A 23,966-nucleotide genomic window follows, 5' to 3' on the forward strand; every position below is an offset into this window, starting at 1 on the left:
GAAAGTGGATTTATCAAAAAAACTCCCTTATTTTAATTTATTATTTTCAATTAAATTAAATTTATAATTTATATTTTTTATTTAATATATAATTTTAAATTAACGACAATAAAAAATAATTTTATTTAATATATAAATTAAATTTTCAACAACACTAAAAAAGTTTAATTTATAAGGCCATAATTTATAATTTATTATTTTTAAATAAATTTAATTTATAATTTATATTTTTTATTTAATATATAATTTTAAATTAACAACACTAAAAAACTAATTTAATTTAATATGTAAATTTAATTTTTTAACAACACTAAAAAAATTTAATTTATAAGGCCATAATTTATAATTTATTATTTTTAATTAAATTTAATTTATAATTTATAATTTATAATTAAAATTTTTATTTAATATATAATTTTAAATTAACAACACTAAAAAAATAATTTATAAATGTTCAAAAGACTATTTTATATTTTTCTAATTGTTTGCTAAGTAATAGCATGGAGGGTAAAATGGACATTTCACAAAATAATCTCAAGGGATACCAATCACATGGTTTCTATCCCATCCCCCCATGGGATAGGATAGTCTCATATTTGTGGGACTAATAGTCCGGGGAGACTATTAGTCCGGAGCAAAAAAAATGAAACAAACAATAGACTATTAGTCCGATGGGAGTAATAGTTCAATCTCACCCCCTAATCCTTCAAAACAAACGCACCCCTAGTGATTTGCATTCTTCTTGTGCCGAGAAAAGTTCACTCGCCATTGTATTGCTGAAATTTTATTTTCCTCATTGTTCAATGTTAGGCCAAGTTTGGCAAGTCCATAAAAAGTCAAAAAGTCAAAAAGTTACTCAAAAAGTAAAAAGTTATCACTATTCACCAAAAGTCAAAAATTACGGCTGCACAATTCCCAATCCTAATTTTCCTCTCACACTAATTTATACAATTTTTTAATACACATTTTTTCATAAAAAGTCAAAAAGTTAACCCAAACATCCATATTTTTTTTTTTCAATTTTTTAGTATAAAAAGACAAAAAGTGCACTTATTTAGAACATCCTAAAAAACCCTTAGTGTAACTACATCAAATAATATGATTAGTATCATATAAAAGGTCACATTAGATGATAGTGAGATTTGATCACCACAGTATTACTATGGACATGAATGTTCTCATTCCAAAGACCTTTAAAATGGTATTTTTTGTTTGGGAGACTCAAAATTCCCTGAGAGAGAGAGAGATCATCAACTATATTACTCATACAGGGTTCTGCAACATTTTTTGAGCATTTTGATAATCAACTTATTCAGGTCTACAACAAGAAAGCTTTTCTAGTAAACATAAATTGGCACATCACTGCTACAAAAGAATTATATTTGAGGTTCACCTAACAAACAAACCTACAAAACACAACGGTATAATCAACCAATTCACTGTGTAATGCACACATACTTAAATTAGAATAGAATTGACCGTGCACAAAACTACACATATAATACAATCAATCACATATTCAGGCAATCTTAGGTGAAAGATTGAACAACCGATGGCGTGGTGACCAAACCGGAGAGGAGGCCAACTATAAGGGCGCCGTTGTAAGTGCTTGGCTCCGTTTGCATTGAATTGTTCCGTGAATCAACATAGGTCTCATTGAGAAAGGGCCCACCCACGAGTGCTCCAACTGCAACATTGGGATTGGGGTCAGTTGAGTTGAACCACTTCCAACCATCACTACAGCCGGTGATTGCATCAGTTGGAATTGAGGCTCCCCTATGGTGTACATATTGTGGGTATTTATCCCCATACCCCACAAGATAACTCATCTTCATGGGATTATTGCCCAAGACATAATCAGCCTAGAAGGGAAAAAAAAAATAGTGCAAGGTTAGAAGCAATGTCAAAAAAATGCTAATACTCTTTAATGATTTATGTTTTGGTATACGCGTTCCGAAACATAGTACACTTTCGTTCCAAAAAAGTGAATTTTGCAATCCAAAGCGATTCCAAAATTTATTTTCAATATATTTCTTTAGGCTGTGTTTGGTTCATGGATTTGGAGAGAGATTTGGAAAAGGAAAGGGAAAGGAAAAATGTGTATGAAAGTAGGTGAAATATAGTTATATTCCATTCACATTTCACCTATCTTTTTCCTTTCCCTTTCTAAATTTCTCCTCAATTCCATGAACCTAACACAGCCTTGTAGTCTCATTAGGAGGAAAGAAAATCACATATAATAAACTAAGATATCATAGCGAAGTTTTGGATAATAAAATGTACAAAAATTGGTCACAATACTGGTAGGAATATGTTTTTACCTATGTTACCAGAAAAAGCTAATACCCTAACGAATTACATATGGGGGATTTGGTGATAGCCCCCTCACTATTTAATTTGTCTTTCAAAAGGACAAGAATTATATAAGTACTTTCAAAACCCCCTAATATTTTAAAACTTATTTCTTTTACTATATTACCCTCATATCTATCAGCTCTCCTATTAAGCCATCTTCACTGTGTATTTCAGAGTAAAATTTTACTCTGTATAAAAGTAAAATTTTACTCTGAATAAGAGTAAAATGTTACACTCTGAAACTAAAGTAAAATTTTACTCTGTATAAAAGTAAAATTTTACTCTGAATAAGAGTAAAATGTTACACTCTGAAACTAAAGTAAAATTTTACTCTGTATAAAAGTAAAATTTTACTCTGAATAAGAGTAAAATTTTACACTCTAAAACTAAAGTAAAATTTACTCTGTATAAAAGTAAAATTTTACTCTGAGTAAGAGTAAAATGTTACACTCTAAAACTAAAGTAAAATTTTACTCTGTATAAAAGAAAAATTTTACTCTGAAAAACAAGTAAACTGTGAGACTCTGAAGCTAAAAGTAAAATTTTACTCTGTATAAAAGTAAAATTTTACTCTGGTTCTGTCAAATGAAAAAAACAGAGCAATAGAACTAGAGTAAAATTTTACTCTGGTTTTATCAAATGAAATTAGATCATTCACAACCACTGTTCTTCTGTTTCTTCACAGTTACTTGCCTCTTTCGTATCACCTCTTTGGCTTCTCTGTTATCTATTACATATACACAATCCATATTGCTCACTCACGACACAAAAATTTATCAAAATTAAAAACAATTTTACAACAAAAAGTTGAGAGAACATAGTAACAACTCATCGATAGATCAATTTAAGAACTTAACAACACTATCCAAATGAAATATCTCTCTCTCTCTCTCTCTCTCTCTCTCTCTCTCTCTCTCTCACACACACACACACACACACACACACACAAACACACACACACATATATATATATATATATGAAAAATCTGAAGAACTGTGTTCAAATATGAAAATTTTGAACAGCCGTGCGATTCGTCTCTGTACTCTTTCACAATTCGAATTCTTTGTCAAAAACTTGATCTAACAGGTCTCTCTTCTACTAAAAAATCATTCAAATCTCCAATCTTAAAGACTCAAAACATATATATATATAATATATATGTATCAGTGCGATTTGCAGGAACTGTATTTGATCAACGGTTGCTGATGAGGGATTCGCCGATTCTACAACGGTTCACGTAGGTCGATCTCGGGAGATTAGAGATCAGAATCATTCATGGTGCACAGATTTGAGTTGAAACCCTATGTCTAAAGAGGGAAGAGAAGCTTGCGGAGGCTCTGGAGGATGATGAAGTCATGGAGAGGTAACGGTCGAGGACGGAGTCGACGGAGTGGTTGCCCAAGGCGAAGGTGTTGCCGGCGTTGGAGAAGGTGATGATGGCGGCTTCAGTGCCGCACAAGTTGCAGAGCTCACCGGTCTTCTTGAAGAGGCCATCTGTGGAAAGGAAGAGAGTGGGTATAATAGTCATATAAAATATTAAAATAATAAATTTGTCCTTTATGCGAGACTTTATAATTATGAGGGATTTAGAAAGTATAATTTTTTTCTTAGTCCTTTTAACAATGAAAGGAATGTAAAGGGGGTTTATAGCCAAATTTCCCATTACATATTGGTACGCACGTTCTAAAACATGGTACACTTTCGTTCCAAAACGATAAATTTAGTGATCCGAAACGATTTCCAAATGTATTTTCTTAAATGTTAAGTTAGGAGAAAAAAAATTAAATATATGAACTAAAATTTAAGGTGAGTTAAGTTTTGACAAAACAAAAAAAATCAAAAATTGATAATAATTTTCATTGAAATGATTTGCTACATGACAGAAAAATAAAAAAAAAAATTACTCTAGAAGGACCTTAAATTCTTAAGTGTAATATATACAAATCTTTTTCTATTATACCATATTTTAGAACATGTGGCGTATCACGTTCTAGTTCCCGTTCCGTATACCGGAACAATCCATGTTCTAGGTATCATAGGTTTTTACATGATTAATTTGAAAAAGTAAACTACACTATTGGATGCCTCATTGTTCTAGAAGTACCTTAAATTCTATTAGTATAATCTAGATAAGTCTATCCCTATTGTACCACATTTTAAAACATGTAGTACACCACATTCTCATTCTAGTTTCATATATCACAACAATCCACGTTCCAGATAACATAGGTTAGAAATATATATATATATATATATATATATTGGTCGTGTATAACAATCATTAGTTAATCCTTACCCCATGTTTTGAGCTTATGCATGTGCTTCTAAACCAACAATCAAAGCATACCTGTGAAGCGGAAAATTTACGAAGATCTGATGGTCCATAGGAGTCCGGGATGTAAGCATATAATCACTGTAAATTACAGCTAAGAATACAGAACCCATAGGATGCTGCAAAGCATTCCATTGACTGACCCATATCAGACCACCTACATTAACAGATTATGATGGTGAGTCATAAAGACCCTAAGAATAAATTAAGTAATTTAAATAAATGACACCATAAGATGGGCCTCATAGCCCACATAAAGTTTCATACAATGAGCAGAGTCGGTCATTCCATAGGGAGGCTAAGGAATGACTATTCCATTCCACATTCATTCCAGTAAACCAAACACTAAGGAGTATGATTAGAAGATGCCATACACTTGGAGGCATATATAATAAATAGGTTTAACTTTGGTCTAAAGGTACTATAGACTGGATGATTCCATTCCATCCCTGACTTTATTAACTAGTTGATGCATTCCAATTGCTTGACATCTTCCAGCAATGATAGAGAAAGTAAGATTGAAAATGATGGGACAAGGAGTTTTTGACATTGAAATGTTCGAGTAAAATCATTTAATGACTTTATCAACAAGTGAGATATATTTCTCAAACTAACTGTAACTTTCCACTTATTAATGGTATGTATCTACCAAGGTTTGTGTGTGTGCGCGCGCGCGCGCGCACGCATACTAGTGGAGGTTTACGAGGAGTTAGACATGCAACAGTAATCACTTAATTCAAACCAACCAAGAAAAAATAAGGAGCGGGGAAAGAACAAGGAGTAAAGAAGAAAATTAAGCATTTGATTAATCAAATTGAGTAGCAATGGAATAAAAGTTTACTTTCTGTTCTGCTCAATGTGCCCTTGGAGATTTTGGCAGGAGCCCACATATAACAGCCTCGGCCATTTTCCTATAATTCTGGCAAAGTATGGGTATGCCAATGCAAGATCACAAAACTGCATATTGGATTTATTTCATTCACACCAAACCAAACCTTAAGTCCCATCAAATGGGGTCGGTTACATGAATCATTCTTCTCCACGCGGCCCTATCAAAGGTCATTTCTTTAGTCAAATTAAGTAGATCCATATCTCTATTTACAACGTTAGCCAACGTTAATCTAAGTCTACCCCGTCCCCTAATACTCCCCTCTACCGTTACAGTATCGCATCTCTTCACTACTGCCTCTGTTGGTCTCCGTTGAATGTGACCAAACCATCTCAATCGATTCTCTCTCAACTTATCTTCTATCAGTGCTACTCATACCCATTCCCGAATACACTCATTCGTAATTCTATCTTGTCTAGTTTTGCCATACATCCACCTTAGCGTCTTCATCTCAACCACACTAATCTTATCTACATGTTGTTTCTTGGTTGCCCAACACTCCGTCTCATACAACACCGCTGGTCTATTAGCCATTCTATAGAACTTACCTTTTAGTCTAATGGGTATTCGTTTATCGCACAGTACCTCAGACGCACTTCTCCACTTACACCATCCCGCCTTAATCTTATGGGCCACATCCGCATCAATCTCCCCCGCTGTTGTGATAATCGACCATAAATAACGAAAATGTTCACTCTTAGGCAATTCTTGGTTCTCAATCTTCACTTCTCCTCTGCTTTCATTGTTACTGTTACTAAATTTACACTCTATGTACTATGTCTTATTTCTACTTATCCACTACAACAAAAAGTGTCTTTGGAGACGAAAACTAATGACGAAAATAAATTTTGTCACGAAAGACGTACATTTTAGTGAAGAAAATAATTTTTCGTCTCCAAATGTACCAATTTTAGAGACAAAAATAAAATTTCGTCACCAATCTGCATATATAATAAAAAAATTAGGTGACGAAATTATTTTTCATCATTATTTATATTTTTTTTGTCACTAAATATTTTTCCGCTAATTTTTCGGATGGTGCCAAAATTTTCAGACTTTTGGTGAAGAAAAAATTGGTCACCAATAATAAAATTATTAATGACGAATATATTTTCGTCACCAATAATTTTTTATAATTTAATATTATTTAATGAAAAAACTATTTTCGTGACTAATAATTTTATTTTTAGTGAGAAAATAATTCTGTCACCAAATAAATGATTTAATTGCTAAAGATTTTTAGAAGGAAATGAATATATTGGCGCCTTTAGATATATCTGTTCCTCTCACACACAGATTCCAAACCTCACCCTACATGACCTCACCTCCCCCTTTCTCTTCTCTCACGCCTCACGCCTCTGTGTCTCTTCTCTCTCACGCCTCACGCTGCCCTCCTCTCTGTTACTAGAGCATCACCGCAAGGGTTAGATGAGCACAACGCAAGGGTTAGGTGAGCACACTGTAAGGGTTAGCACCACCGTCGCTTTGTCTCGGGTAGGTATGTCCTCTATTTCGCCCTCTCTCTCTTTCTCTCTCTGTGCGTGTGTGTGTCTCTCTGTCTTCCTCTCTTTGTCTCCTTCGATTTGGGGCTAATTATTTTCTTCATTTTGCTCACTATTTGACATTAAACAGGGGAATTTGGGGCTTTATTGGCATCAAACTGGAAAGGGTATGACCCTCTCCTAATTTCTTTTTCTCATGTTTTTTCTATTACTTAAGGGGATCGAAAAGGCATTGGTAGCATTATGTAATGGGTTTTTATTGGACTAGGATATGATTTTGAATATTGGTATATTAATTTGGGATTTGATTCCACAGTTTCTTTCTCTTCTGATCTTTTGGTGCTACATCAAGTTTTTTTTTGACCTTTGATAATGATCCTTTTGATATGTTTCCTCATTCTCACATATATTGGGTTATCCACTGGTTCATTGGTCAAAATTTTGGTAAAATACTGTGGCAATTTGTTGAATTGATTAAGTTAATTTTTCTTTTTAGTTAATGAAATCTTAGTTTCAAATTCACACCAATTCAGGGTATTGGAATTCAAGGCTTGAGGGTTTTGATTAATAATTGGATTGAAGGCTCGAACCAGGTTCTAAAATTAGAGCTAAAGCTCATTTACTGTGTCAACTTTTCCCTTTCCTCTTGTACCTTACCAAGAAGGGAAAAAAATCTAGAAAGAAGAGAGAATTGTTTTGTACTATGCCTTGTTACTCATGCCTTGTGTTTGTCTTTGTTTATATGTTTAGAAGAGAGAATTATTTCAAGATTTGGATCCACTGTTGTCGAACACTTTTGGTACTATCACTGCCCTCTTGTAGGTATGCTTTATATTGTTCATAATAATATTTTGTAATCAGTTTTTGGCCCCACAATTGATGTTTGCTGCAGTGTTCTACATTAATCACTAGCTAATCTGCCTCTCAAAGAACCTACCTTAATTTTCTTTTCCATTCATAATTTATTTTATTAGAAAATGCTGTTCGTCTTAGCTTTTCTTTTGTCTATCAGACATAGATTATGTTCCTTTATAGAGCACAGCAAACAAGGGGTATATGTTCCACTATGTCTTGTGGCAGCAAATCGATGGTTCGTGCTATCGCAGCATTGATTATAGTGGTGACCTGTGCATTTATTGTTTATATATCTACTGTTGTGCACACGTTTTTGCATTGATCGTGCAAATTCTGAGTTCTACTTGTGTGTTACTTGATTATAAGATATGACTAAGAGATTGAAGTAGTATGTGAACTTGGTGGTGTTGATTTGGTGAAAATTGACGGCCTGATTCCTATAAAAAATTTATTTTTTGGGGCTAATTATGATGATTTGGTAAGTATTTACTGTTGCAAATTATGCTTATTTGGACATGTTTAATTTACAATTGGATGAATTTGCTTATTGAGCTAACAGAATTAAGTTGAAACATTTCTAACTTGGATGCACTATATGCACATTGTTATGTATTTTTTTTAGTCGTGGAAATTATTAAATCATATTTTGTTTATAATCAATCATTGAATTTTGAAAGGAAAACAAAATCCTACAGAACAGGATGTTGTTTTGTTAGAGAATGCACTGAAGTAATGGAAAAGAAACATTGACTTGACTTCAAACTGTTTTTTTCATAGATGACAACACACCACACAATGATAGGAGAATCCATGCCGATGCCCCCACAATATCTTGGTCCTCTTGGTTTCTCTTTGTAGCAAATAGGCAAGTTGACACTCTATTTTGTTGAAAAAAATTTGCTCGGAAAAAGTTACTTTTAACTATGAAGATAATTTATTTTAGCAATCCCCTCAAACCTAATTAAAGAAACATCCTAATTTTTTTCTTCAAGGTGCAAGGAAATTTACTTGTATATATGAATGAAGTAGTGTTGTTAATTATGGCTTCATTTTTTGTAGGCTTCTTCAGAGATTATGGAGTAGATGGTTCTTGGACGGTTGAAAACTTATGGAGTTGGGTTGGTTTTGTTGCGTGTTAGGGTGATATTTCTTTGATAACCAGCATCTCTAATTTGTGCTTTTCGACTTTGCTTGGATTGCTTTTCAATAGAATGCTATTTACATACATATTGACTGTCTTAATCTTGTTTTGCTGATGGGAGGAAAGAAAAAGTGAGCTTTGTTGATATCATCCCTTGCTTCATATTGCATTTTAGACTCCATTGACAACTTGATTTTGTGTGTAATATTTTTTACGCCTAAAGAAGCTGTTAAGCTTTCCCGTCTCTCAAGAAGCTTTTGATTTTATCTTTGCAGCCTTATTCTAGTTTAATCGTGTTTATGATTAGTTGCATGTTACTTTATTAAAACTGAAGTTCTTTTATTTCTATATATATTTATGAATAGAATAGGATTTTTTATTTTTATTTTTATGATGCTATCTTTAGAAACACCTAACCCTTGTGGGGGCATATAATCTGTTAGTACACTTCTCCATATCTAATTTTCTTGCAGCTCACATCTCACTTATCCCTTTTACAATCTTGTTGACATCAATTAAGAACATATCTATTTAGCTATACAGAGAAAAGATAGAAACACAGGATCACATAAACATGATGTGCACAACATCAAACTAGTTAGATCTTTTCTTCAAGAAATGTGTCTGTTTTTATAGAATGAATGTCTTTGGAGAGATTTGAAAGGGCAGGTACAATCTCAACCAAATTCATAGACACACATATCTCACCTCATTTGTCTTGTTGTCCCGAAATATTCATAGCAATTAGATCATGGCTTCAGGTCATCAAATGATCAAACGGTTGGGATTGTTTTGAGGTAGAACAACAAAGGGGTTCTTCGTCCATCAAAGGAGGGATATGATATGTGTGAAAAGGACTACAATTCAAGCAATGATGTATTTGTCTATCAATATGTAGGAAACAATAGAAAGAACCACATGAAGAAGATACATCAACTTGTGGTTGTGCACTAGGTCAAACTTGTTGGATCCTTCTTCAACAATGGTCTCCAATTTAGGAACATTGGATGAAGGTTTTTGGGGAGAGAAGAGAGGAGATGGAAACTCAAGAATGACTGTGTATTTAATAATGGGCAACCTTCTTGTGTTGAGTTGGGTGAAGTAGTGAAGGTTAGGGTGGCTGTGTGATCTCATTAAAATGAGAATGGCTATTTGGTATCCTTGTGTGTGATACAGATCAGCCACAGCAGCGAGCCATAGCCAAGGCCACAGCAGTCAAGGCAGTGAAAACTAGATAGCTGCAGCCAAGGCCACAGTGATAAGGCAGAGCAGTTAAGGCCACAGTCCAGCAACCAAGGCCACACCTTAGCAGCTAGCAGCCATAGCGAAGGCTGCAACTCAGAACAGACAGAGCTGCTAATGCTACAGTAGCTGCAGCCTTAGCTGCAGCCCTCTCTCATCAGCTAAAGTCTCTCTCTCATTTCAAGAACGTGTGAATTGCAAAGCAAGTGGCAAATTAGCTGTTAGTTTGTTAAAGGTTAACTATATGGTTTAGTTAGACAGTTATAGTCAAGTTAGGTAGTTATGGTTATGGTTCATTGTTTTTCCCTCAACAATTTTAGCTTCTTTTTTCTATTGACAAATTCGCAGCTGGGGTTCTTCTCTCTCTTTGCCCTATAAATTGCAATTTATGTGCCCTAATTGATTTTTCCTTGCCAAATGCATTTTTGTTCTTTCCAGATTTCTATTTTAGTGTTAATTCCTCTATTAGTTTCATCCACTAGATCTGTCAATTCAGTTCTGGATTGAAAATCTGGAAAATATTTCAGAAATGAAATGACATTTTAAAAACTGCATTTTTTCACTTAAATTAATGAAACTAATAGAAGCCACTTTAGTTATGATTTTGTTAGCTTTCTGCAACAAATTAAGCATTCAATGATCATATTGAGAATTCTTAGCAATAAGAATTAGTCCCTTGAGGTAATGGACATTGCTTGTACCTGTCATCGTATTCTTGTTCCAAAAACCTTTACTGGTTTTTCTTTTTGTGTCTCAAAAGGAAGAAGGAAAGAGAAAACTTTCACTACTCTTATCTATTTTTTGATGTTGAGCTTCTTGAGTTCTGAATCCTTGTATTTGTTTTGTTGCTACTAGTTTCATTGATGTCTTTTAATCTTGTACCTCTGTTGTGGTGTTGATGGAAGCAACAAACCTGGAGATGGTGAATTTTGTTAGAATTTTTGTGTTCTTGACTGACCTTTTTGCCCTTGTATTGCCAGCTAGTTTTTGTAGACTTAGTTTCAGCACTTCTAATAAAACATAAATTCTTCTTGATATGGATTGACTAAATTAAGGCCCTAAAATTTCATTTCATCGTGTAATATTTTTTAGCCAATCTTTCAAAGGTATCCACGGCCTGAGAAGGAGTACCAGTCCTCTTTTATATAGAATGACAGGTCACTAGATTTGGTAAGCATCTCATTTGACATATCCATTTCCTTATTAATTTTCAGTTGCTGCAATGATCTTCCTAAAATACCAATTCTGTTCTACTATTTTAGAGTAGTTTCCAAATAGATATATATTTTACTCTATTTGTAATTTGGTAAATGACTTTCATTCCAGATTTGTAAAGATAAAGATGAAGCTGAGCAATGGTTTATTTGTTTAAAAGCATTAATTTCGCGTGGTCATCAACGGAAGTGGAGAACAGAATCAAGGAGTGATGGTATTCCATCTGAAGCTAATAGTCCCCGAACATACACTCGAAGAAGTTCTCCTTTGAACTCTTCACTTGGTAGCGGTGATAGCTTGTAGAAGGTATAATTTCTAGTTTTGCACACATGCAGAAAGTTCACCTTGAGACACACATAGGCACCTTTATGTAAAAACAAATGCACATGGACATAGTTCTCCTTAAGAATGCTTAAACTGGTCTGCATTTTCCTATAAGTTTTACTTACTATTTTCCTTTTTGGTTTCATTGGTTAAAGCCATATGTTATTAAAGCTTGTGATTTCATTCAATTCAATTGAAAGATTGCTGGCTGTTGCTTTACACTTGGTCCTCATGTTAAAATTAAAGAAAATCAGAGAAGAACTTGAATGTATTTGCAATCTAATGTAATTGCTTTGTTGGACTGAGCTGTGGCTGCAACTGCTGCAACTGTTCTGTTGTTCTGAGCTGTGGCCATGGCTGCAGCTCTACCTTGATGGAGACTGTTCTGTTATGTATGTAAATCTTACTCAACTGTTTGGTCCTTTTTAATTATATAATCATTTTTAATTATATAAATGATGGAGACCATCTTGAGCTTATCTAAAATATTGTGTAATCTAGTCTCAATCGAAAATTTATTTTAGATTATTAAACTTCATTTATTTTGGATCTAATTAATTAAACTATGTTTCATTTGAATTACTTGTTATTGCTATTATGAGAGGGTTGCGAATATTTATAGTGTTTCCCAATCAAACGAAATGTATATTTGTGATAAGAAAAATTATATCATTTTATATTATAAAATATTAAGATGATGTTAAAATAAAATTTTAATTAATATATATATATATATATATAAAATAATTATTTTCAGTGATGGTTGTTTCTAGACCCTTCTGGGTGGAACTCTCTTTATCTACGCACCAGTAATTTCTAGGGTTAGGGTTTTTCACGATCCAACTAAGGTTTCAATTCAGAGAGAGAGAGACGAAGAAGCAGAAGAAGAAGACAATAGAAGATTAGCACAGCAATGGGGAGGTACAGAAGCCGAAGCCAAAGCTACGGCCCAAGGCGTAGCAAGCGATACCAGGTCTCGACGCTCCCCTGCCCCTTCTGGTCTCCTCGTTCGCAACATCTCCCTCAACGCCAGGTCTCTAATCTCTCTCTCTATTTTTTTTTTTTATCATCCTTCAATCCCTTGATCTATATATATATATATATATATACATATTGATATAATTACTACTTTAGTGTGTTGATTTGTGGTTTACGAGTTTGCATTTAAATTTTGGGATGGTTTGATGAGTAAAATCGTTTAGCAATATTGGGCATTTTGATGAATGAGAAGAAATGTTGGCTGGATGTGAACAACCAAATAGGAATTGAATAGATTCACCAACAGTTACAGGGGCTACCTCAAGTATTTGATTCTTTGTTGCTTAGCATTTCATTGTTACGGTTTCTCATGAATTTCTAGTGGGTTTAGCAAAAACTTTTTTGTCCCAATTTATATGAGTTCAATCTAATGTCAATATGATCCATGGCACTGGAGTTCATTTTTTCAATGTTCACAATCGTTATGAACTTAACGGGATTTGCGGTTGTGGGTGTAGGGAATTGGTAGGTTGACATAGGAACCTTATGTAGGAATTGGCAATGGGGCAGGGTCAAAAAGCCTTATGCCTATTGATCCATGTGTCACCTCTTGAGGCTCACACGTGGTTAGAGAACTTGGAGAAGGTGATGTAGTGGTGACATGGTCGAGCCACATGGCAAGTGGAGCCATAGACCCATATGCCCAAATTGTAATTTATTTTTTTTTGGGTAGGTGAGTTTTTCTTCTAAATATGTAACAAGTATCATTTTAAACCTCGATCTTGTCATTATATGATTGTTTTAAATGTTATTATTCTCTTACACCCTCTTAAAAAAAAAAAAGAAGAAAGAGGAAATCTAATGATTCTACTTGATTCTTTACTGGCCAGAAGATCTTAGAATCTCATTTGAACAATTTGGTTTGATAGAGGATGTTTATCTACCTAAGGATTACTACACTGGGTATGATTATTTTAGCTTTTATATTTCCGTGTGTGTTTTTGTTATGTTGTTTGTTATCAAATATCTAGAAAGTTCTACTTATTCCAAAATATATATATATATATATATAATAATTGAAACAAGAGACAAGAGAAAAGAGTGAGACCCCTACTGCCAATTCCATTACATGCTTATGATATATTTTGTTGTCTCTTCAAGAAAATATTTTGCTTTACACATATGGATCCTGACACATGTTTTGGAGCAAGCTGTCCATCTGTTATAGAACAATTTTGAGTAGTTATGCTGCTCAGTTATACATTGGTTGAGCTACCTACTGCTACAACCTGTGTATATGCTGCTGCTGTGTTTAGGCTGGGCAGGTCTGGTTTGCTGCTCTGTTAAGTGAAGTGGGTACATGTTGTAGTTGTGTATATGCTGTGTAATCTGTGTATATGTTGTTCTGATGCCTCTGCTGTGTTAGTGTCCTGGGCTAGAGGTCACTGTGGTCTCTGCTTGGAGTTTTTTTTTTTTATTTAGAGGTGTTTAGTTGATGTTATTTTGGTTTAGATCTTGTAGTCTTGAGTTTATTGGTAGTTTATGTCTCTTGTTCAGCCTCATCATTTCGTTATGTGGTGCTTGACCAGGTTGGGCTTTCATAGGGCTTACCAATGCCACCAAAACGATTGGCGCAGTCATCTCTTCAACCTTCGCATGAGGCAATTTTTGTTTGGAATGAGGATTTACATGACAATGTGGAGACCCAACACTCACAGCCACTTGATGTCGATATAGAGGCACAGAGGGAGGCAGCCCCCCAATCTAGTGTCGGTAAGATGCTGAATTTTACTATTAAAATGAAATTCTCTATATTAATATAATGTGTACTTGTCACATTTACATATAGTGAGATTTGTTATTATACTTATATAATAATTACTGAGTAATATATCATGTATCCATAATCACGTCATATCATCATTCTAATTTTTTTTCCCTACTCAGCACAGCGAGTTAATATATATATATATATATATATGTAATTTAGGTAAAAATAAAGTGGGTGGTGGATTCTCAACATTCATTGTGTTCATGCCAACAGTTACAAAATTATAATGAATGATTTATGTTTTTCTACTTCAAAATCTTCATTGACAGTAGGTGGTGGATTCTCATCATTCGTTGTCTGCTTTTTCTTCTTTATTTTTTTTCATTTTTTGTTTTCATGTAGTGCTGAAAGCTTTTTCATCTCAGTAGATTTTACTAAGATATTAAAGTTACTTATATTAGGGAGCTTTTTGGTTGAGGGTTGAGTGAACGTACCTCTAAATTCTCTAGCGTGTTTTCCTTTTATCTTGTTGTGGGTTGATGGGTTTTACCTTATGTATTGCTTTGATTTTTGTTGAGAGTTGAGTGACAATATACGTGGCTCCCCATTGAAACAAGCACGACTCCTAGTTTGAAAATTACTTTCAATTATGTATTTTTCCAACATTTAAGTTTGAAAATAGGTCATTGAGGGACAAAATAATGAAATATGAATAAGGGTTGGGAAACATCATGAACACCTCGAGAGTAACCAATGTAAATTATGAAAATTTATAGAACAAGCATGAGACTCCCAATTTAAAAACTACTTTCAAATTTGTAAATTTCCAACACTTAGGCATGAAAATAAGTCATCGGGGGGCAAAATTGTTAAATAAGCACAAAAAGGTCTAGAAATTATCATGAACGCATTGGGAGGGATCAACATAAGTTGTGAAAACTTACAGAACAATCATAGGACTCTCGGTTAGAAAACATTTAAGCTTGAAAATAGGCCATTAGGGAGTAAAAGCTTGAAATAGTCGTTAAAAGGCCCGGGAAACATCATGAACACCTTGGGAGGACCTAATGTAAGTTGTAAAAATTTACGGAACAGACACAATAAATTTTGGTTTGAAATTTACTTCGAAGTTTTCATATTTTCTCTTTTAGGTTGCATATTCACATATTTAGTGAATGGTTTCTTTAACCTTTTGTTGTTGTTGTTGTTGTTTTTTTTTTTTTTTTTTTTTTTTTTTTTTTTTTAAATGGCAGATTGGAGATGAACGAATTTGGTAACCTGCATAGCAAGAACTTTTTGTTGAAATTACTAGACACGTATCCATCATAGTGCCATTGTACTTTTTGTTGATATTACCAAACATGTATTTTGACTATGTTGTCACGGGTTGTGATTATATTGTGATGGATCTTATCTTTTTGTTGATACTATCAAACATATATTTTGACTATGTTGTCGCTTTATGCAAATGAACAGGTTTTTGTAATGATCTGTAATGGATATTATATTGAACAGAATATTAAAATGCATAAGTTATTTTGATTGTGTTGTCGCAGTTTTGATTTTACTATAATTGATGTTATATATTAATTTCTTGATACTATGAGACATGTATTTTGCTTGTGTTATTTAATGAAAATGAACAGTTTAATTTTATATTGATTAATATTAGATATTTTATTGAATAAATAATTAAAATGCACAGGATTGCTTATTGAAAAAAATATATATAAATTGCAAATATATATGCCACAATTTTTAAAATTTATTTATTATTGGCGACAAAAAAAAAAATTTGTCGCTAAAATTTTCTAATCTCAACAAATAATTTCGTCACACATGTTCAGTATTTCTTCACTAAATTAAAATATTTATTGACAAAAATTTTGTCACTAAAGGGTCTTTTTTTACATCTTTTGGTGACAAATATTTTTGTCACTAAAAATTTTATCACTATTTTTAAGGACGAAATATTTCGTCACCCAAAACAAATAGAATAAAATTTTATTTAATTTTAGTGACGAAATAGACATTATAGGTGACAAAATATTTAACATTTAGTGACGAAATGTTTCGTCACCAAGTACCAATAATTGGTGACAAAATAAAATTTCGTCACCAGGTACTTTTTGTGACGACCAATAGGTGACGAACGTGGTGACGAAATAATTTCGTCACAGATCAGTTTGGTGACGAAAATTGTACTATTGGAGACGAAGTAATTTTGTCATTAAAGAACCATTTTGTTGTAGTGTTCCGGAAACCTTTAGATTCAAGAACTTTTCTCCAAATCTCCAATTTTGTATTAACTCTTTCGCTAGTCTCATCCACTAGCACGACATCGTCTACAAAAAGCATACACCATGGCACGTCATCCTGAATATTTCTCGTCAACTCATCAAAAGATAAGGACTTAAGGTAGATCCTTAGTGATCCTTAGTGTAACTCAACAGTGATAGGAAATTCATTTGTTTCTCCAGCAGGCGATCTAATAGTGGTCACCACCCCTTCATACATGTCCCTAATCACATCAATGTAGCCTTTTATCACCCATTTCTTTTGTAACACCCACCATATTATATATCGGGGCACTCTATCATATGCTTTCTCAAGGTCGATGAATAACATATGAATGTCTCTTTTCTCTAACACCCATCATATTATAGTGGTCACCACCCCTTCATCCGATGCCATAGCTGCTGCAGTTTCAGCAACAACATATGTTCCAGGGGAAGAAGTGTTCACCTGTGTGAGAGGCCAACATTTATGGTCTATATCTGGATCACCCACCTATTCCAGAAATAAAACAGTGATTAGAAAAAAAAGAAACAAAAAAAAAAAATAGCACTTACTCTTACAATCAAAGTGGATCAATGTTTGACCATTTAATTCACTTGTGCAAACTCTATCAAACAGGATATACTAAGTATGACCCATGTGTAGCACTCAAAAAAAAAAAAAAAAAAAGTTTTCAAACTGTAGTATTTCATGTCCAAGATAATATATTTCAGTTATTACTATTTTGACACAAGAGAAGCTAAAATATCTAGATACTTTCAAGGATTCTTCATATACTTCTAAAGAAAAACAAAATGAAAATACTACTTATCGTGTTAGCATTTCAGAAAATTTGACATAGCCATTCCCAAAAATAGACAAATAAATTTAACCTTTACTGCACCAAATTGCACTAGATATTTCAAAAATCATGAAAATGCTTTAAAATATAGCAATGTGACAGGTAATAAGGAAGAAGGACAAAAGATGACCATAAACAAGTGCACATGCAGGCTCACAAATAGATAAGAGCAGTTTATAGGAATCAAAGATTAGAGAGACATGAATATAAAGCACATTGTCTGAAGCATGAGCATTAATAAGGTAGTCCATGATCCACTTAACTGAGTCTTGAGCAGGTTTTAACTGATTGACCGTTTGCATCTGATCCCCCCATATTCAAGGATTGCTTATGACAACACTGTGGCAGTAAAAGCCATTGGAAATCCAAACTTCATATGATCTCCTGCGTCATACATTCCTTTTGAAAGATCCAACTTTGCGTCACTGCCATCATATCAACTGCCGAATCCCCTCTCCAAGATATGTTATTATTTACCAACTTACCAGCTACAAGATCAAAATTGCATTTGTACCCACAATCAAAATCTATACAAGACAACTGAAAAAAAAAAGAAGTCCAAAATAACATTTGCAACCAAAACTAAAATCTATAGAAGACAATTTGTCCAGAACCCTCCCTGGTCGGTTAGACCTTTGCTGATTTGGGATTCAGTTCATCGGGGCTCCCCTTGAGGAGCAGTGTCTTAGTTTGTTCTTCTTTCTTACCAAAAAAAACATCGTGCAAATACCCCATTTAAAATGAAATGGCAACCCCATCTCCCCAATCTCAAGTACAATAAAAAAATAACTACCATCTTCCCATTAACTTAAAAGTCTTAAACAAGTACTCATTCCAGGTCAGTTAGTGTGGCTCTTCGTAGATACAGATAAATACTAAGAAAAGCATCAAATGACACAAAAATACAGTCATCACCATGAATAACTAATTAATGACCAAAAGATAAGTTATGAACTATACAAATACATTGATGTATCTACAGACATTACAACAACAAAACCACACAAAGAGAAGCTGAAATTCATAAAATTTGTCTACAATATTCTAATAAAGAGTTCAAAGACAAAACAATTTGGAACTATTTTACCCCAAAAAAAAAAAACCATTTATGAGGTATAGAATTTAGATTTGGAATGGAACAAAACCCACATTGTAGAATCTATGAAACAAAAAAAAACAGTGGAGAGAGAAGAAGAGGATGAGAAAAATTACATTTTTGGACATTAAAGAACTGCATTACAAGATTGAGAGCATTGCCGTATTGCTTATCAACAGCACCAAGAGGCCCAGGAACAAGACCCAACTGAGGCGGAGAGTGTTTGTCAGTCTTCTTTTTCACGGTAAGAACAATTGCAACCACAATGCAAGCCACCAAAACTAAGACAAGGAACCACCCGCAAAGTCCTTTCGACTTGGAACGCTCCCACATTTGATTTCACCAACAAAGAATGTGAAAATTCAAGATCTAACTCAAACCCATATCAAATTTTCAATAAGCAGAGCAATAGAGCAAGTTGCAGAAGCAATGTTTTACTATTTTATCGAAATGAAACAGGGTTTTGAGGAAAAGCTCTTGAATCTAAAGGTTTCCGGATAAGCAAAACTAAGACAGAGTACATTGAGTACAACTTTAGTAACAATAACAATGAAAGCAGAGGAGAAGTGAAGATTGAAAACAAAGAACTACCTAAGAGTGAACATTTTCGTTATTTAGGGTCAATTATCCCAACAGCGGGGGAGATTGATGCTAATGTGGCCCATAGGATTAAAGCGGAATGGTGTAAGTGGAGAAGTGCGTCTGGGGTACTGTGCGATAAACGAATACCCACTAGACTTAAAAGTAAGTTCTATAGAACAACTATTAGACCAGCAATGTTGTATGGGACGGAGTGTAGGGCAACCAAGAAACAACATATAGATAAGATGTGTGTGGCTGAGATGAGAATGCTAAGGTGGATGTGTGGCAAGACTAGACAAGACAGAATTAAAAATGAGTGTATTCGGAAATAGGTAGGAGTAGCACCGATAGAAGATAAGTTGAGAGAGAATCGATTGAGATGTTTTGGTCATATTCAACGGAGACCAACAAAGGCAGTAGTGAAGAGATGCGACGCTATAATGGTAAATGGAAGTGTTAGGGGATGAGGTAGGCCTAGATTAACGTTGGTTAGCATTGTAAATAGAGATATGGATCTACTTAATTTGACTAACGAAATGGCCTTTGATAGGACCGCGTGGAGAAGAAAGATTCATGTAGCCGACCCCATTTGCTAGGACTTAAGGCTTGGTTTGATTTGGTTTGGTTTGGTTTGACACAGGGTTTTGGGACTTAACAGGGCAATATAAAAAGAGCAGTGATTTGAATCAAGAAAGGATGATAATGGAATTGAAGAGTTGGATCTAAACAATGCGACGAAGATCGGAGCTAATCAAAGAAGAAGAAGAAGATGATGAACTCTTGTTTTCTGCGGAGATAAACAAAGAGGAGAGAGAGATGTACTCCTTCCTCTTCACTAACTACTGGAAGCTCCGTAAATAGAGAGCTTCTATTTGCACACATCATTTCCCCTCTTCCCACACACTTAATGATATTTTTTTTATTACATGTTTATCTTAAAATAAAATCATCAAAATATCTCTTTCTTCTTTAATCAAAACCCTAATCCTAATCACCCCCTCCATCACCTCTCCCACCAGCTCCCTTCTTCTCGAATGGAAGCCCCTCCTCACCCCATCGCTCGTCGTTCACACTCCGTAATCCCCCTTTTCTCCCATTGAAGCCCTCTCCTTGTCATCTACAACTCTCTCTCTGTGGCCGCCAAGTGAATCGCCGTCACCTCCACTTTCTACCCCCTTCGAACCAAGCACAGTGATTCGGAAGTACAATGTCGAACCAATGTGTTTTGTTCAGATGTTGAAGGTCGAACCAATGTGTTTTGTTCAGATGTTGATGGCTAAATTGATGTGTGATTTTCGATCCTGGTTTAACAAATGGCAAATGTGTCACAATGGTGGGTCGCCGCTGTGATGGTGGTAGTAGCAGGGACGAGGGGTGGTCGGCAGAGGGGTTGGACGGGTGCGTGGGCTGCAATGGTAGGTGGAGGGAACGGTGGAGTGGGTGGAGGGAACAGTAAGGTGATGACTGGAAACAACGACTGCAAGGGAAGCCATGGTGTCGCCGACGGTGGTTGGTTTAGGATTAGGGTTTGGAGAATGAAAAAAGTAAGGGAATGTGGGTGGATTGAGTGTGTTGAAAAGTTGTGTATGTATGCTTTAGATATGGGGGTATAATTGGAATAACAGTGTGTAATGAGTAAATATATATATATATATATATATATTTGTTGTGTGTGAACTAAGAAGGATGTGTATAGAGAGAAAGTAGTGTGTGTAAATAGAAGCTCCCCCGTAGATAAGAACTAAACTGGTTGTGCTTTATGTGAAACGACCATAATGCCCTTTGGGTGTTTGTTTGGAGAGATTAGATCGTGGGATAGAATTGCATGTCTATTCTATGTGATAGTCCGACATTTGATTCAAAAAATATAAGTTGGACTAATAGTCTAACTAGATTATCAATTCCTTATTTGTGGGATTATTGTGTCCCATGGAGGGGTGTGAGATAAAAAAAAAAGGTGGAATAATTCCTCCTTCAGATTGGAAGGTTAAAATGACATTTTTGGTCCTCAATTTTTTATTTATATTATTTTTAATTATACTTAGTAAAATAAAATAAAATTTAAAAATCTCAACTAAAAATTAAATTAAATTAACACTCCAATGCATTACAATCCCCCTTTAAAAATTTAATTTATTCAATTTATTTAATCAAAAATAAAATTAAAAGTTCAATTTATACAATCTATTTAATTAAAAATAAAATTGAAAGTTCAACTTATTGAAAAGTTAAAATTAAAATAAAATTAAAAAACCTCAACTAAAAATTAAAATAAATTTATATAATTTTTATTGGTGTTCTATTTATTTAATTTTTTAAAAGTTTGGTAAAAAAATTAAATAAAATAGGATATACATCGGATTCAATAGAATAGTAAAATCTAAATATATAATCTCATGACTAAACAAACATAGGATTCAATAGAATAGTCCAATCCAGACATCTAATCACATGACTAAACAAACATAGGATACAAATCCAGTCCAGTCAAATAGTCCGGGGACAATGTATCCCAGAACTCGTAGTTCAGGGACAATGTATCTCAAAATTAATAGTCTAGTGGATTACAATCTCCCCTTATCCAGTCCATTCAAACAAACACACCCTCAGTGTATACGGGATTTTTCAAACTATTCCAAAAGGATGTGAGATTATTCAAACCATTCTAAAAGGAGTACAAAAATTCCTTAATAAGTTTTGAGCAAATATATAATTTCAAACTGTGAGTGTTACGCTTGGGAAAAGTATACTAAAAAGTTTTTTAATGTTTTTGTATGTGTTACATTAGAGTGTATTATATTGAAGTATTACGTTTAAGAAAAGTACACTAAGGAATTTTTTTGTATATTACATTGGAGTGTTAAGTTTGGGAAAAAGTGAACTAAGAGATTTTTTGAAGTGTTACGTTATTACGTTTGGAAAAAATATACTAAGGAGTTTTTTAGTGTGATACATTGGAGTGTTAAGTTATTGGAGTGTTACGTTCTTATTTGTAATGTGGGATTTGATTTAGAATGAGGAAAAATCCAACACCTCTATAGTGTAGATTGTCCAAATATGTAATTTCACATTTAAAGAAATCCACTTTTATCCCTAAAAATTAAACCAAAACATGTAAGTGACTATCATTTTGTGTAGTTTCCATTTTAATAGGATCTTTAGGTTCATATGAAGAAAAAAAAAGGACTAAATAGTTTACAAGATTACATTTTAGGATTTATTGATGCTTCACCCAAAGATTTTAATCTCTTTTTCATCGCCATATGACATCAACATCTGTTTCAATTGTTTTATCAATTTTTTTGATACAAATTTTAAATATTATTCTTTCTTTTTTTCTGAATGTTAACTGTGGGGAAGTACTTTAAGACTGACGCCGCGTGGCCAACGTTCAGCCGAGGTGTTAGCCTCAGTGCCACGTGGGCAAGTCATGTTGCCGAGGTGGTTGCGGCATTGCCTGGGTTCGATGCAGTAATGTCGAAATCCCGAGATATTCGGATAGAGAACAAGAGTCCTAGATAAAAAAGGGGACTTAGTCTGGATAAAGACAAGGCTCTTAAGGAGTTTATCCCTATCTTGAGATAGGCATTGTGCTTGAGTCTATGAAGTAAGACCTCTAGGAAAGTTGGGCACTGTTGGCTATAAACGAAAGGCACCCCTATGGGTCTAAGGTATGCTTTATTTTGTGAAGTTTAGTGTTTGTGTGATATCTTTGAGAGATAAGACTACTGACTTGATCGTTAGAGTGCCCCTGAGTGGACGAGCCACCGTGGTATTCTCATTGTCTTGTTGGTAGGTTGTTGGTTCAGTCTATCCTGCCACATGCTCTCCAACTAAGTTCCCAGTTTGGTTGTGAAGTTGGAAATCAATACCCACAATTTGGTACCGTCTGTGAGAACCTAGTAAGGATAAATGGCTGACAACAGACAAGAAGTGAGAATTGAGGGATGACATCCACAGCGAGGAGGAGGAACACTTGGATCCTAATACTGGAGGAGGAAACAACAAGTGTTCCACATCTTTCGTAAGAATGGTCTGCATCACAGCCAAACGACGCCTAACACAGGCTAAGTTCCTACATTCTCAATACTGGCCTCAGCGCAGCATGGATGCTTACACATAATAGAACCATGTTTTAACATGAAAGGGGTGCGAGCACATACAAAACTATGTTTTTGGTAGAAAGAGTACAAATAATTGGATGGTATGATATAAGTGAGGAATGATCTGCTAGGGAAAGATAATTATCCTAAATGGTGAATACAACAAGACAAAGTACAATACAATGAATGCAATGGATGTAGTGAATAAAGGCGTAGGCCGAACCACTTCTCACCTAGAAAAGGTATAGGCACAAAATAGACTATGTCTAACACAGAAAAGATGTTGGCACCCTCAATACTGGCCTTAGTGTAGCATGGGTACTTACACATGACAAAACCATGTTTCGACAAGGGAAAGGTATGAGCACATGCCAAATTAAGCTTAACATGGAAAGGATACAGTAGTAAAATGGTATGATGTAATAGATGCATGCGATAAAT

At 34.3% G+C, this 23,966-nt stretch overlaps 1 protein-coding gene and 1 pseudogene across 43 annotated transcripts; one reads left to right on the forward strand and one right to left on the reverse strand.

The window, feature by feature from the left end:
• Nucleotides 1-1,529: 1,529 nt before the first annotated feature.
• Nucleotides 1,530-19,173, reverse strand: LOC114289932 (endoglucanase 10-like; annotated as a pseudogene).
• Nucleotides 6,824-16,147, forward strand: LOC114317376 (uncharacterized). 43 transcript variants are annotated; one of them, XR_014328379.1, is made up of 12 exons: nucleotides 6,825-7,075; nucleotides 7,210-7,246; nucleotides 7,613-7,672; nucleotides 7,830-7,901; nucleotides 8,712-8,799; nucleotides 8,994-9,074; nucleotides 11,410-11,487; nucleotides 11,644-11,838; nucleotides 12,717-12,889; nucleotides 13,725-14,159; nucleotides 14,424-14,607; nucleotides 15,859-16,147. XR_014328379.1 is itself a non-coding variant. In XM_082867512.1 (11 exons), the coding sequence occupies exons 1-5, from the start codon at nucleotides 7,006-7,008 to the stop codon at nucleotides 9,034-9,036; spliced, it is 306 nt and encodes a 101-aa protein (XP_082723638.1). In that variant the 5' UTR covers nucleotides 6,826-7,005; the 3' UTR covers nucleotides 9,037-9,074; nucleotides 11,410-11,487; nucleotides 11,644-11,838; nucleotides 12,717-12,889; nucleotides 13,725-14,159; nucleotides 14,424-14,607; nucleotides 15,859-16,147. The 43 variants fall into 43 exon arrangements, 11 of the variants coding, with proteins under 11 accessions (XP_082723642.1, XP_082723638.1, XP_082723639.1 ...); XR_014328381.1 differs by lacking the exon at nucleotides 8,712-8,799; XM_082867512.1 differs by lacking the exon at nucleotides 7,613-7,672 and having other exon boundaries at nucleotides 6,826-7,071.
• Nucleotides 19,174-23,966: the final 4,793 nt, after the last annotated feature.

Source organism: Camellia sinensis, chromosome 4, assembly GCF_055761805.1.
Source record: "Camellia sinensis isolate YWXY chromosome 4, ASM5576180v1, whole genome shotgun sequence".
Taxonomy (NCBI): Eukaryota; Viridiplantae; Streptophyta; class Magnoliopsida; order Ericales; family Theaceae; genus Camellia; species Camellia sinensis.

Bases quoted from the DNA above. Each gene is read 5' to 3' on its own strand.
- LOC114317376 (XM_082867516.1), top strand. From the start codon at position 7,006: ATGAGCACAACGCAAGGGTTAGGTGAGCACACTGTAAGGGTTAGCACC. The intron at 7,072-7,209 runs GTAGGTATGTCC...GACATTAAACAG, and splicing joins CCACCGTCGCTTTGTCTCGG to GGGAATTTGGGGCTTTATTG. The intron at 8,800-8,993 runs GCAAGTTGACAC...CATTTTTTGTAG, and splicing joins TTTCTCTTTGTAGCAAATAG to GCTTCTTCAGAGATTATGGA.